General features: G+C 41.3%; 1 protein-coding gene across 4 annotated transcripts in view; it reads left to right on the forward strand.

Annotated features, from left to right (window-relative positions):
• Positions 1-12,857: 12,857 nt before the first annotated feature.
• Positions 12,858-15,434, forward strand: part of UBN2 (ubinuclein 2) — an 84,812-nt gene continuing 82,235 nt past the window's right edge. For all 4 annotated transcript variants that reach the window (XR_011074727.1, XM_068549544.1, XM_068549546.1 and 1 more), the window contains exon 1: positions 12,858-13,560. Coding sequence is in view for 3 of the 4 variants with exons in the window: in XM_068549544.1 (XP_068405645.1) it covers positions 13,081-13,560 (480 nt within the window). In the remaining variant the exon portion in view is untranslated. The remainder of the gene's footprint in view (positions 13,561-15,434) is intronic.

The following is a 15,434-nucleotide window of genomic DNA, read 5'->3' on the forward strand; positions in this document are numbered from 1 at the left end:
TTTCTTGCAGCAGCATCCTGCCCTCTGCACCCAACCCCATCCACCTCATCACAAGTTCCTGGTAGCCATACATTCATCACAATTGTTTGATCTGGGGGTGAGCACCTGACCCAGATAGGTCAATCAGAGAAACTTTTCTATGATTTTGGAATTGGGTGTAAAAGTTTCTTGTCTTAGTCTGAGCTGGTCTCTCCAACAAAAATGTTTAAAAATTTTTGGGAAAGGATAGCAAGGCCATATTTTTAATCATGTAACTTGGGGAGCAAAGAAAGCTAGTCCACAGAGAGAGGGGAGCAGAATGAAACAGATTTGAGGGAGAAGCAGAAATGAGACAGAGAGAATATTGCCGGGAGTCTGTGTAGCTTTTCTAGTCCCTAATTCTGGTTCTAACTTCTTGGGGCCCGATTGCATTCCTTTCCCTGGGATAGGAATGCAGGAAATACTCCTGCATCTGCTTTACAAACTTCTCTGAGTATCCAACTAGCTTATGTTGATTTCTTTTAAGATACTTGAAACCCAGAGTTCTAGTATTATTCAATTCTAATCCCACTGCCCTTCTCTCAGCCCTGCTGGGGCATGGCAGTTCATTCCATCCTGCCAGGCCGCCATACTCCATCTCTAACTCTATGGTCATGCCTTCCCTTGTTCTCTTTATCTGTATCCTCAGCATCCTTAAGAAGTAAGTCCCTCTTTCCTCCATAAAGTTTTCTTAACTATTCCAAACCTCTTTGATTTCACCCTCTTCTGTCCCAAATGTCCATGTAATATTTGTATATTAGGAGAAGAGTTGAAAAATGTTTGCCCAGCTATGCCAAATATCACTCAAAGCTTTTTCCATCTCAAACATCTGACTTTCACACAGAATCTTTTAGTCTTCTAGCTTCTGCTGTGTGAAATTCCCATAGCCTTGCCCCATGGTTACAATCTCATGGAACTGTTCAAGACTAAACGATTAGTATTTCATTACTTACAGGACAATTTGCAACAAAACAGTTTCTGCTCAAGGGAACTATTCAACATGAATTCCATGACATTTCCCTTGAAATTGGAAAACAGAAAATTATACTTATAAGAATAAAAGCTGAATAGTATATAGAATGTCCATTAATAACATCACTGTATGAACAAATTGTGGTATATTTGTAAGTGGAATACTACACAGCAAGGAAAAAGAATAAACTACTGATAATATGCAACCACATGGATGAATTTCAAAACCATTATGTTGATTAAATGTATAGAAATATTGAATCACTATGTTGAGTATCAGGAACTAACATAATGTTGTAGGTCAATTATACTTCAAAAACAAACAAACTCAAAAAAAGATCAGATTTTTGTACCAGAGGTGGGGGGGTGGGCAGGGGGAATTGGTTGAAGGCAGTCAAAATGTACGAATTTCCAGTTATAAGATAAATAAGTACTAGGAATGTAATGTACAACATGATAAATAATTTAATTAACACTGCTGTTTGTTATATATGAAAGTTAAGAGTGTAAATCCTAAGAATTCTCATCACAAGGAAAAATTTTTTTCTTTCTTTAATTTTGAATCTATATGAAATGACGGATGTTCACTAAACTTATATAATCATTTCACGATGTACATCAAATCATTATGCTGAACACAAACTTATACAGTGCTGTATGTCAATTACATCTCAATAAAACTGGAAGAAAAAAATAAGACTTCTGGAGATAGACGTTGGTGATGCTGATTGCAAAACAATGTGAATATACTTAATGCTGCTAATCTGTACACATTAAAATGGTTAAGATGGTAAATTTCATGCTATGTGTATTTCACCATGAATAAAAATGTTAACCTTTTTTTTTTTTTTTTTTGGCTGTGCCACATGGCTTACAGGATCTTAGTTCCCTGACCAGGGATTGAACCCTGGTCCTTGGCAGTGGAAGCCCAGAGTTCTAACCACTGGACCGCCAGAGAATTCCCACTAAAAATAATGTTTTAAAAAATAAACCCATTAGGGCTTCCCTGGTGGTGCAGTGGTTGAGAATCTGCCTGCCAATGCAGGGGACACGGGTTCGAGCCCTGGTCTGGGAAGATCCCACATGCCGCGGAGCGACTAAGCCCGTGAGCCACAATTGCTGAGCCTGCGCGTCTGGAGCCTGTGCTCCGCAACGGGAGAGGCCACGATAGTGAGAGGCCCGCGCACCGCGATGAAGAGTGGCCCCCACTTGCCGCAACTAGAGAAAGCCCTCACACAGAAACGAAGACCCAACACAGCCATAAATAAATAAATAAATAAATAAACACACACATGGGACTTCCCTGGCAGTCCAGTGGTTAAGACTCTGCACTTCAAATGCAAGGGGCGTAGGTTCAATCCCCCATGGGGGACTAAGATCCCACGTGCTGTGCGATGCAGCCAAAAAAGGAAACACACACACACACACAAAACAAACAAGAAAACCCCATTATGTTGATTGAAAGAAGCCAGACGTAATAGTACATAATGAGTACATACCATAACAGTCTGTGTATGTAAGTTTCAAGAACAGGCAAAACTAATCTATGGTGAAAGCAGTCAGAATGGGGGTAACTTCTGTGAGAGTTCTGAGTGGAAAGGGACATGAAAGAACTTTCTGGGGTTAAAGAAATCTTACGTATCTTGAAGTAGGTAGTGGTTAAAGGGTAGCATACAAGAAGAAAAATTCATTGTCGTATGCATTTTCCTTTATGTTAAGAATTCCTTAATTTGTATAAAAAATAAATAAAATAAAATTCAAAAATTCAAAAGAAAAAAATCATGCCCATAGAAAAAAAAAAAGAATTCCTTAATTTAAAAATTAAAAAAGAAGGCTTCCCTGGTGGTGCAGTGGTTGAGAATCCGCCTGCCAATGCAGGGGACACGGGTTCGAGCCCTGGTCTGGGAAGATCCCACATGCCGCGGGGCAACTGGGCCCGTGAGCCCCAACTACTGAGCCTGTGCGTCTGGAGCCTGTGCTCCGCAACAAGAGAGGCTGCGACAGTGAGAGGCCCGCGCACCACGATGAAGAGTGGCCCCCACTTGCCACAACTGGAGAAAGCCCTCGCACAGAAACGAAGACCCAACACAGCCAAAAATAAATAAATTAATTAATTTAAAAAAAATTTAAAAAGATGCCAATGTTCAGCTACCAGAGTTGGCTTCAGCTCAAAACAAGCACACCTCGACTGTCTCCAGCTGATAGTTAAACCTCTTCTGTTTCAAGCCACACCGTGTCCCTCCACAGATCACTTTTCAGTTGCATGTATCTACATCCAGATATTTTATGTATATATAAATAATAGTGGGGAGGGATTGTTAATCGGCCCTGGCGCTATTTTTCTCATTTCTTCAGACGGTGACTTTTTGCCAGAAGCCAAACGTATTTCAATATATCAGTCTTTCCTTTCTTACGTTCTTGGTAAGATTATACTAACAAAACGTATTTCCCTTTGTACAACTATGCTATATTTAAAAAAAAAATCTACCTATGGATTTTCATAAAACAAACATATGCTGTGCTTTTTTGTCACTTCAGAATAAAGTTTTCTAAAGGGAAAAAAATAATACATTATTTCCCCCCTTTAGCACAATGTTTTCTCTTTTTGCATAAATAGTAGTATACTAAATATTGTTCTGCATGTTGTCTTTTTCACTTAAGTATAGATCTTAGTGATGAAACTTTTTTTGAAGATTGCATAGAATTCCAATGAATACATCGACTTATCATAAGAGAAATGTACACTAAAATCATTTAAATAAATATATCCGTTTGGCAAAGATCAAAAAAGCTAATAGGGACTTCCCTGGTGGTCCAGTGGTTAAGACTACCTGCTCCCAATGCAAGGGGCCTGGGTTTGCTCCCTGGTCAGGGAACTAGATCCCGCACGCGGCAGCGAAGATTCCCACATGCTGCAACTAAGACCTGGCGCAGCCAAATAAATAAATAAATATTTTTAAAAGGCTGATAACGTAATATATTTTCAAGTATATTAGGAAATAGAAACCCTCATGCATTGGTGGTAGAATATAAATTGATACATTCTATGGAGGGTAATTTATCAAATTAGAAATGCACATATTTCTTCATTCAGCAATTGAGTCAGGTTAAGCATATTTCATTCACTTGAGAGCCCTTTGTATTTCCTTCCCTGTGAACTATCTGTTCATGTCGTTCCCCATTTTTCTATTAGGTTATTATTGTTGTTTCCCTTGATCTTTATAGATTAGGGAAATTCACCCTTTGTGAAAGGTGTTGCAATTTTATTCCAGTTTGTCATTTGCCTTTTGACAGTTGCTGTTTTTCTTTCATGAAATTTATCTTATTTTATTTTATTATTTTTTAAAATTGTATTTATTTATTTATTGGCTGTGTTGGGTCTTTGTTGCTGTGCGCGGGCTTTCTCTAGCTGCGGCAAGTGCGGCCTATTTTTCGTTGCGGTGCGCAGACTTCTCTTTGCAGTGGCTTTTCTTGTTGCAGAGCACGGGCTCTAGGCTCTCGGGCTTCAGTAGTTGTGGCACTTGGGCTCAGTAGTTGTGGCTCACTGGCTCTAGAGCACAGGCTCAGTAGTTGTGGTGCAGGGGCTTAGTTGCTCCGTGGCATGTGGGATCTTCCCGGACCAGGGCTCGAACCCGTGTCCCCTACATTTGCAGGTGGATTCTTAACCACTGCACCACCAGGGAAGCCCCATGAAATTTATTTTAAATAGATGCAATTATCAATCATACTTGGAAAGGCCTTTCGTAGTGTGAGTTTTTTAAAAAATCTCAGCTGATTTCTTCTAAAGTTTTTATGATTTCATTTTTTTTAAGTGAAGAAACTACAATTATTTTTATTGAAAAATCTGAAAGTGAAATATTATATTTATTTCATTATTTTTTAAACATCTTTATGGAGTATAATTGCTTTACAATGGTGTGTTAGTTTCTGCTGTATAACAAAGTGAATCAGCTATATGTAAACATATATCACCATATCCCTTCCCTCTTGCTTCTCCCTCCCACCCTCCCCATCCCACCCCTCTAGGTGGTCGCAAAGCACTGAGCTGATCTCCCTGTGCTATGCGGCTGCTTCCCACTAGCTATCTATTTTACATTTGGTAGTGTATATATGTCAGTGCTACTCTCTCACTTCGTCCCAGCTGACCCTTCCCCTTCCCCGTGTCCTCAAGTCCATTTTCTATGTCTGTATCTTTATTCCTGTCCTGCCCCTAGGTTCATCAGAACCTTTTTTTTTTTTTAGATTCCATATATATGTGTTAGCATACGGTATTTGGTTTTCTCTTTCTGACTTACTTCACTCTGTATGACAGACTCTAGGTCCATCCACCTCACTACAAATAGTTCAATTTCGTTTCTTATTATGGCTGAGTAATATTCCCTTGTATATATGTGCCACATCTTCTTTATCCATTCATCTGTCAATGAACACTGAGGTTGCGTCCATGTCCTGGCTATTGTAAATAGAGCTGCAATGAACATTGTGGTACATGTCTCTTCTTCAATTATGGTTTTCTCAGGGTATATGCCCAGTAGTAGGATTGCTGGGTCATATGGTAGTTCTATTTTTAGTTTTTTAAGGAACCTCCATACTGTTCTCCATAGTGGCTGTATCCATTTACATTCCCACCAACAGTGCAAGAGGGTTCCCTTTTCTCCACACCCTCTCCAGCATTTATTGTTTGTAGATTTCTTGTTGATGGCCATTCTGACTGGTGTGAGGTGATACCTCATTGTAGTTTTGATTTGCATTTCTCTAGTGATTAGTGATGTTGAGCATCCTTTCATGTGTTTGTTGGCAATCTGTATATCTTCTTTAGACAAATGTCTATTTAGGTCTTCTGCCCATTTTTGGATTGGGTTGTTTGTTTTTTTGATATTGAGCTTCATGAGCTGCTTGTAAATTTTGGAGATTAATCCTTTGTCATTTGCTTCATTTGCAAATATTTTCTTCCATTCTGAGGGTTGTCTTTTCATCTTGTTTATGGTTTCCTTTGTTGTGCAAAAGCTTTTAAGTTTCATTAGGTCCCATTTGTTTATTTTTGTTTTATTTCCATTCCTCTAGGAGGTGGGTCAAAAAGGATCTTGCTGTGATTTACGTCATAGAGTGTTCTGCCTATGTTTTCCTCTAAGAGTTTGATAGTGTCTGGCCTTACACTTAGGTCTTTAATCCATTTTGAGTTTTTTGTTGTATACAGTGTTAGGGAGTGTTCTAATTTCATTCTTTTACATGTAGCTGTCCAGTTTTCCCAGCACCACTTATTGAAGAGGTTGTCTTTTCTCCATTATATATTCTTGCCTCTTTTATCAAAGATAAGATGACCATATGTGTGTGGGTTTATCTCTGGGCTTTCTATCCTGTTCCACTGATTTTTATTTCTGTTTTTGTGCCAGTACCATACTGTCTTGATTAATGTAGCTTTGTAGTATAGTCTGAAGTTAGCGAGCCTGATTCCTCCAGCTCCGTTTTTCTTTCTCAAGATTCCTTTGGCTATTTGTGGTCTTTTGTGTTTCCATACAAATTATGAAATTTTTTGTTCTAGTTCTATGAAAAATGCCATTGGTAATTTCATAGGGATTGCATTGAATCTGTAGATTGTTTTGGGTAGTATAGTAATTTTCACAATGTTTATTCTTCAATCCAAGAACATGGTATATCTCTCGATCTGTTTGTGTCATCTTTAATTTCTTTCATCAGTGTCTTATAGTTTTCTGCATACAGGACTTTTGTCTCCTTAGGTAAGTTTATTCCTAGGTATTTTATTCTTTTTGTTGCAATGGTAAATGGGAGGGTTTCCTTAATTTCTCTTTCAGATTTTTCATCATTAGTGTATAGGAAAGCAAGAGATTTCTGTGCATTAATTTTGTATCCTGATACTTAACCGGATTCATTGATTAGCTCTAGTAGTTTTCTGGTAGCATCTTTAGGATTCTCTGTGTATAGGATCATGTCATCGGCAAACAGTGACAGTTTTACTTCTTCTTTTCCAATTTGGATTCCTTTTATTTCTTTTTCTTCTCTGATTGCTGTGGCTAAAACTTCCAAAACTATGTTGAATAATAGCGGTGAGAGTGGGCAACCTGTCTTGTACCTGATCTTAGAGGAAATGGTTTCAGTTTTTCACCATTGAGAACGATGTTGGCTGTGAGTTTGTCATATATGGCCTTTATTATTTTGAGGTAGGTTCCCTATATGCCTCCTTTCTGGAGAGTTTTTAAATCATAAATAGGTGTTGAATTTTGTCAAAAGCTTTTTCTGCATCTATTGAGATTATCATATGGTTTTTCTCCTTCAATTTGTTAATATGGTGTATCACATTGATTGACTTGCATAAATTGGAAAATCCTTGCATTCCCAGGATAAACCCCACTTGATCATGGTGTATGACCCTTTTAATGTGCTGTTGGATTCTGTTTGCTAGTATTTTGTTCAGGATTTTTGCATCTATGTTCTTCAGTGATGTTGGCCTGTAGTTTTCTTTCTTTGTGACATCTTTGTCTGGTTTTGGTATCAGGGTGACGGTGGCCTCATAGAATGAGTTTGGAAGTGTTCCTCCCTCTGCTATATTTTGGAAGAGTTTGAGAAGGATAGGTGTTAGCTCTTCTCTAAATGTTTGATAGAATTCTCCTGTGAAGCCATCTGGTCCTGGGCTTTTGTTTGTTGGAAGATTTTTAATCACAGTGTTTGTGATTGATCTGCTTATATTTTCTATTTCTTACTGGTTCATTCTCAGAACGTTGCGCTTTTCTAAGAATTTGTCCATTTCTTTCAGGTTATCCATTTTATTGGCATATAGTTGCTTGTAGTAATCTCTCATGATCCTTTGTATTTCTGCAGTGTCAGTTGTTACTTCTCCTTTTTCATTTCTAATTCTATTGATTTGAGGCTTCTCCCTTTTTTTCTTGATGAGTCTGGTTAATGGTTTATCAATTTTGTTTATGATCTCAAAGAACCAGCTTTTAGTTTTCTTGATCTTTGCTATTATTTCCTTCATTTCTTTTTCATTTATTTCTGATTTGATCTTTATGATTTCTTTCTCTCTGCTAACTTTGGTTTTTTTCTGTTCTTCTATCTCTGATTGCTTTAGGTGTAAGGTTGGGTTATTTGAGATTTTTCTTGTTTCTTGAGGTAGGATTGTATTGCTATAAACTTCCCTCTTAGAACTGCTTTTGCTGCATCCCATAGGTTTGGGGTCATTGTGTTTTCATTGTCATTTGTTCCTAGGTATTTTTGATTTCCTCTTTGATTTCTTCAGTAATCTCTTGGTTATTTAGTAGCATATTGTTTACCCTCCATGTGTTTGTATTTTTTACAGTTTTTTTTTCCTGTAATTGATATCTAGTCTCATAGTGCTGTGGTCAGAAAAGATACTTGATACAATTTCAATTTTCTTAAATTTACCAAGGCTTGATTTGTGACCCAAGATATGATCTATCCTGGAGAATGTTCCACGAGCACTTGAGAAGAAAATGTATTCTGTTGTTTTTGGATTAAATGTCTTATAAATATCAATTAAGTCCATCTTGTTTAATGTGTCATTTAAAGCTTGTGTTTCCTTATATATTTTCATTTTGGATGATCATTGGTGAAAGTGGGGTGTTAAAGTCCCCTACTATGATTGTGTTACTGTCGATTTCCCCTTTTATGGCTGTTAGCATTTGCCTTATGTATTGACGTGCTCCTAGGTTGGGTGCATAAATATTTACAATTGTTATATCTTCATCTTGGACTGATCCCTTGATTATTATGTAGTGTCCTTCTTTGTCTCTTGTAATAGTCTTTATTTTAAAGTCTATTTTGTCTGATATGAGAATTGCTACTCCTGCTTTCTTTTGATTTCCATTTGCATGGAATATCTTTTTCCATCCCCTCACTTTCAGTCTGTATGTGTCCCTAGGTCTGAAGTGGGTCTCTTGTAGACAGCATATATATGGGTCTTGTTTCTGTATCCATTCAGCCAGTCTATGTCTTTTGATTGGAGCATTTAATTCATTTACTTTTAAGGTAATTATCGACATGTATGTTCCTTTTTCTTCTATTGTGTTTGTTGTCTAGAGAAGTTCCTTTAGCATTTGTTGTAAAGCTGGTTTGGTGGTGCTGAATTGTCTTAACTTGTGCTTGTCTGTAAAGGTTTTAATTTCTCCATTGAATCTTGAGTGAGATCCTTGCTGGGTAGAGTAATCTTGGTTGTAGGTTTTTCCCTTTCATCACTTTAAATATGTCCTGCCACTCCCTTCTGGCTTGTAGAGTTTCTGCTGAAAGATCAGCTGTTAACCTTATGGAGATCCCCTTGTATGTTATTTGTTGCTTTTCCCTTGCTGCTTTTAATATTTTTTCTTTGTATTTAATTTTTGATAGTTTGATTAATATGTGTCTTGGCATGTTTCTCCTTGGATTTATCCTGTATGGGGCTCTCTGTGCTTCCTGGACTTGATTGACCATTTCCTTTCCCATGTTAGGGAAGGGAAGTTTTCAACTATAATCTCTTCAAATATTTTCTCAGTCCCTTTCTTTTTCTCTTCTTCTTCTGGGACCCCTAACTTCGAATGTTGGTGTGTTTAATGTTGTCCCAGAGGTCTCTGAGACTGTCCTCAATTCTTTTCATGCTTTTTTCTTTATTCTGCTCTGCAGTAGTTACTTCCACTATTTTATCTTCCAGGTCACTTATCCATGCTTCTGCCTCAGTTATTCTGCTATTGATCCCTTCTAGAGAATTTTTAATTTCAGTTATTGTGTTTTTCATCATTGTTTGTTTGCACTTTAATTCTTCTGTGTCCTCGTTAAACGTTTCTTGTATTTTCTCCATTCTATTTCCAAGATTTTGGATCATCTTTTCTATCATTACTCTGAATTCTTTTTCAGGTAGACTGCCTATTTCCTCTTCATTTATTTGGTCTGGTGGGTTTTTACTTTGCTCCTTCATCTGCTGCATATTTCTCTGTCTTCTCATTTTGTTTAACTTACTGTATTTGGGGTCTCTTTTTCGCAGGCTGCAGGTTCACAGTTCCCATTGTTTTTGGTGTCTGCCCCCAGTGCGTGAGGCTGGTTCATTGGCTTGTGTAGGCTTCCTGGTGGACGGGAGTGGTGCCTGTGTTCTGGTGGGTGGGGCTGGATCTTGTCTTTCTGGTGGGCAGGGCTGCGTCCGGTGGTGTGTTTTGGGGTGTCTGTGAACTTAGTATGATTTTAGGCATTCTCTCTGCTAATGGGTGGGGTTGTGTTCCTGTCTTGCTAGTTGATTGGCATGGGGCATCCAGCACTGGAGATTGCTGGCCGTTGGGTGGAGCTGGGTCTTTGCATTGAGATGGAGGTCTCTGGGAGAGCTCTCGCCGATTGACATTACGTGGGGCCGGGAGGTCTCTGGTGATCCAAAGTCCTGAACTTGGCTCTGCCACCTCAGAGGCTCAGGCCTGACACCCGGCCAGAGGACCAAGACCCTGTTAGCCACACAGCAGTGAATGTGGCAGTCTCCATTATGAAGTCAGATTATGAGGGTCTACAATAGCCATTCAGCGAGAACAGGCTGACTTGGTAGCAATTTGTCTACGAGGTTGTCTCCAGCAGCCGGTGGCTAAAAGAGTGGGTCTCCGCATGTGCTGCCAGAATGTTAAACGTTTGTATAGCAGTCTTCACTGGGTTCAGTCATGGATTCGGTACAGATCATCTCAAGAACACCTTACTCTCGCACGGCTGTGTGCTTGAAACAGCTCCTAAGCCTGAGGGTCTACAAGCTGCAGGAAGACGAGACCACCCGGGGCAGCCTGCAACCCATGATTCTTGCCACGAACCCTGCTGCTGCCGTCGTGGAATCCAGCTTCCCCCTCTGCTGCTGGAAGAAGGCAGGAAAGGCTGCCCCAAGACGGCGGACACGTTGGCGCCATGCCTGATTTCACTTATTACATTTAAAACTTTGATTCATTAGATATTTATCCTTCTGTAAGGTGTGAAATACAATTTTATTCTTGTCTCAGATTTGTCTCCTACATCTTTCCCCATCTTGCTCACTGTGCTCCAGCCACTCTGACCTTTTGGCCAATTCACCAAGTTCACTCCCTACACAGTCTTTTTGCAGTTGCTTTTCTTTCTTTGTGATATTCTGCCTTTGGATCTTCCCAAGACATTCTAGTCTTAAACGTGTCTTCCTCAGAGAGGAATAACATAAAAAGTACTACCATGACATTGAACTGTCTTGAAATCTACCTATTTATGTTAATTCTTTTTGTCTCTGCTATTGTCAGTTAAGTTTTTCCTATTGTTTAACTCCACAAGGCAGCCATTTTAAGCTTATTGCTAAATTCATTTTGGGGAAGATGGGAGACAGGGATTTGGGGACAATCCTGAGGCTCTGCCTCTAGGATAGAACATTAATGGAAAGGCATTAAAGGATCAGATTGATTTGCCCTTTTTCTATAAGTACACTTCTCCATAGGTGCAAGATTACCACACCCTGGATTGAACATTAATCTTCAACATGAGATTTGAGAGTTTGTAAAATTATCAAAATTGCTATGAAGATGTTTTAGATACTAACTATTCATAAAAAGGTATGAGTAGCTTGATCTCACAGGATATTTTATATATAACAGAAACAGAATGACTGATCTTACAGCATTACAGTTAGCACGAATATCTTACACATTTTAGGTAATCTAATATTTTAGACAAAGATATTCTGACTTTGCATTGAACAAGAATTGACTTTGACTTCTTCCCAGCCTCTTCGAAGGCCCTCACTACTCCAAAAAAGTATTTAGGATTTTCGTATGAGCAATTCAGAACTGGGAGGGAACATCATACCGTCGATTCCAACACCATCTTTATACAAATAGGGAAAGTAATAGGAGGGCAAAAAACCGGAACCTATTCAGAATTTATCTATGACATCACACTGACTCAAAGAGTCATCAGTAGGTGTTAACATTGTTAATCCGGTTAATGGAATTAACAGAAGGTGTGGAAGGCGAGCCCTTCGATTTGTTTTCCATTAAATGGATTAAAACGGATGGTAATCCTCATTCTTTTAAAGGTGAATTTCAATTAATTACAGGTGTGACTATTAGGCGTTCCATATTAAGGCTCCTCTCCTACCCGAAATGGGTCATTTAGCATTCTACTTTCAAGAGAGTACGTCCCATAAAATACCAACAAACTCTGTTGAGAAGGGTCTTTTTTAAAAAATTAATTTAAACAGTTTAGACTTTATGAACGAGCCCATGTTCATTTGCGTGTTCAATTTCCCAACTGCAAAACGTCACTGAGCATTTTAGACCGTGCCACACAATCCCCCCTGAAGCCGGGCGAGAAAAACAGGAGTCGGTTTAGGAAAGGGAGGCCTGTGGGATTCAACGTCGCGCTTTGCGCAGGGAAGCCGCAGGGCGAGTTCGGCTGGAGTTAGCCATTTCCTTTCTTCCCCCGATACTTCGGGCTGCGGGGGTGCTGGCCCGGCATACACGGAGGCTGGTCCCTGCGTCCCTCTACCCTTTCCCCGCATCCGCCTTGACTAAGCAGCTGACAACCCCAACTCTCTGAAAGCGAGAGCGGGAAGCGACCGGCGCCATAGCCAGATCCGTCCCAGGCACATCTCGACGCTCGCCTTTGGGCGAGCCCCAAACGCGCCTCTGGTTTCCAGGTGCGAATAGGAAGCTTCTCCGGAAACCCCAGACCCCTCCCCTTTAGGAAGGGAGCAGACGGCGTCTCTGTTTCCAAGGAACCCGGTCTTGCCATGACGTCACTTCCGCTGACCTGTCTGGACTCCAGGCTGTTGGGAGGAAAAGAGGAAAACTGAGCCACAGCCACGACGGTGGATGTGAGCGTCTCCTGTCTGCGCATGCGCCCGCTCAGCGGCCTGCTTCTATTTATGTGGGGGATCCAACATGGCGGCTGCGGCGACCCTGGCGATGGCGGTGGAGCCCATCAGAACATAGTGGCGGGGAAGGGGGCACAGTCCGCACTCACGGTGGCGTCGGCGGCGACGGCTGAGGGTGGTGGAGGGAAGAATAGCGACGGAGAGCAAAAAGAAGGGCAGGCAGGCAAACAACTCGGCGTAGAACCGAGCGCCGGCTCGAGCGAAGGCAGAGGGCCAGAACAGTGGGGATGGCGGAGCCACGCAGAGTAGCGTTTATTAGCCTGTCACCGGTGAGGCGGCGCGAGGCCGAGTTCCCGGGGGCCGAACGCGAGCCCGACTACCCTCGCGAGCCCCCCCGACTGGAGCCGCAGCCGTACCGCGAGCCGGCCCGGGCGGAGCAGTCGGCCCCGCGGGAGGTTGCCCCCCGGTCGGACGCGCAGCCCCCGCCGCGGGAGAAGCCGCTCCCCCAGCGCGAGGTCAGCCGCGCCGAGCCGCCCATGTCGCTGCAGCGCGAGCCCCCTAGGCCCGAGCCGCCGCCGCCGCCGCCGCCGCCGCTCCCGCAGTTGCACTTGCAGCCGCCTCCGCCGCGGGAGTCGGCTTCCCGGGCCGAGCCGCAGCAGAGGCCGCCGAAGGAGACAGTGCGCCTGGAGCTGGTGCTCAAGGATCCCACCGACGAGAGCTGCGTGGAGTTCAGCTACCCGGAGCTGTTGCTGTGCGGAGAACAACGGGTACAGAAGATCCCTCCCTCATCCCCCAGACCCCGGGAGCCTCAGGACCCGTCCGCCTGCCCCAGTGGTTTGCACCTTCCGAAGCCCACCTTGCGTATCTCGGGTCGCCCCTGAGGGTGGCTGGAGGGGGCAGGGGCCGAGCGGGTGGACGGGCGGTTGGTGCTGCTTTCCTCTGGTCCCCAGGGTTGGCCGAGGCTCCCACCCGGCTCCGCCAACCCGCCCCCCCCCCACCCCATCGTACGCCCGCTCCAAACGCTGTTCCAAGCTGGCTTCCCTTTGCACCTTTCGAAACCTCAGGTTTCCTCTCGGCTTCCCACAAAAAAATCTGGGGGCCCTGCACGTTGCGTTGTTGGGTTTTGCTTGCGGAGCTCCAGTTGGGGGACACGCCCCCCAGTCTGAAGCAGAGAGATTGTGTAACCCCTCCAGTATCATCCTTACCTTCAATCGCTGTTGTGCTGGGCGCTGAGATGTGCTTCTGAGCGTGGGGTATTTGTCTTAATTGAAAGGGGATTTAAAAGTAATCTAAACATTTTCAGAGTAAGGATTCCACTTTAGGAATGGAGGTTACGTGGGTTAGTTATGTGGTTCCTTATTTTTCTCTCTCTTGTTGATATTGGTAAACCTTTTTAGCTTTGTTTTCTCTAGTGTTCATACAATAATTGAATGGGAGGGTGTCTCGTTGTATTTGGTGCCTACCATCATATCCTTATTTGAGTACATATCATTAGTTTATTGGTCCTACTTGGAGGATATTGCACTTGGCCATTGTAATTTTTGGAGAGTGATGAAAAAAAACTTAGATTTGAATTTCTAAAAACTTTATTTAAAATATATAGGTATGCCTTTGGTGGAACTGGTGAACAATGGAGATAGGAGAGAGGTTCGTTGGTAACTAATGTTTATTGTTGTTGGTTGGTGATGTTCAGAAGTAAACTAGAAAGGGAAATGGTAGAGTAACGATAATAAGAGAACAGTTTCCTCTGTTGTTTAGAGACTGTGCTCTTTATTAGGTTTTGCTTTAGCGCAGGTCTAATGGACTCCAGAAGTCACTTGTTTTATTTTCATCCTCAGTTATCTTTATAGTTGAAATGAATAACTTAGTTTAAAAATATCATACTAAACAACGTCACTAGATTTTGTTTATTGTAAGGCCAACTAATGTTTTGATCATTATTTACAAATACTGCTGTGTGGTCAAACCAAAATGAATTGTTAAGGATAGAGATCATTTTGGTCATTTCCACATAACATTTTGTGCTTTAGATTCACTTTAGTGCCCCTGTCGTTTATAAAATGATGCCATTTTTTTCCCCCAAAGATTTTTGCGAATACTGGATTGGAGCATTTTTCAAAAAAATTGTACTATGTTTGCTCTTCTAATCTATGTAGACTTGCAGTTTTACTTCCTAATCTACTTCATAAGTTACAGGTGATTATATTTGGGAAAAATACATAATAATGGCTAACATTTACTGATTTCTTACAGTGTGCTAGACACAGTTCTAAGTGTGGTACATGGCTTGTGGAATTTAGTCCAGCAGAGCTCCATCAGACAGACACATTTATCCACATTTTGCAAATAAGGAGGCTGGTGTACAAAGTGCTCATATGTAATCTTATTAATACTTTTTTCCATGCTAGTACCAATTCTTAGTAAAACAGAATTCTTACAGTTAACTCATATAGTTTAAATTTAGAAAGTCCTGCCGGAATGAACTGAAATGAGAGTTATAGTAGATATACAAAGACCTCTGTTATGACCCTCTATGCTGTAATATTGATGCTATGATAAACTAATAATAGATATGTATCTTTTAATTATAAGTATAAAGTTAATTTTGATACCCTATCGTATTAACTTGATAACATCAGAA

This window comes from Eschrichtius robustus, chromosome 8 (genome assembly GCF_028021215.1).
Source record: "Eschrichtius robustus isolate mEscRob2 chromosome 8, mEscRob2.pri, whole genome shotgun sequence".
Taxonomy (NCBI): domain Eukaryota; kingdom Metazoa; phylum Chordata; class Mammalia; order Artiodactyla; family Eschrichtiidae; genus Eschrichtius; species Eschrichtius robustus.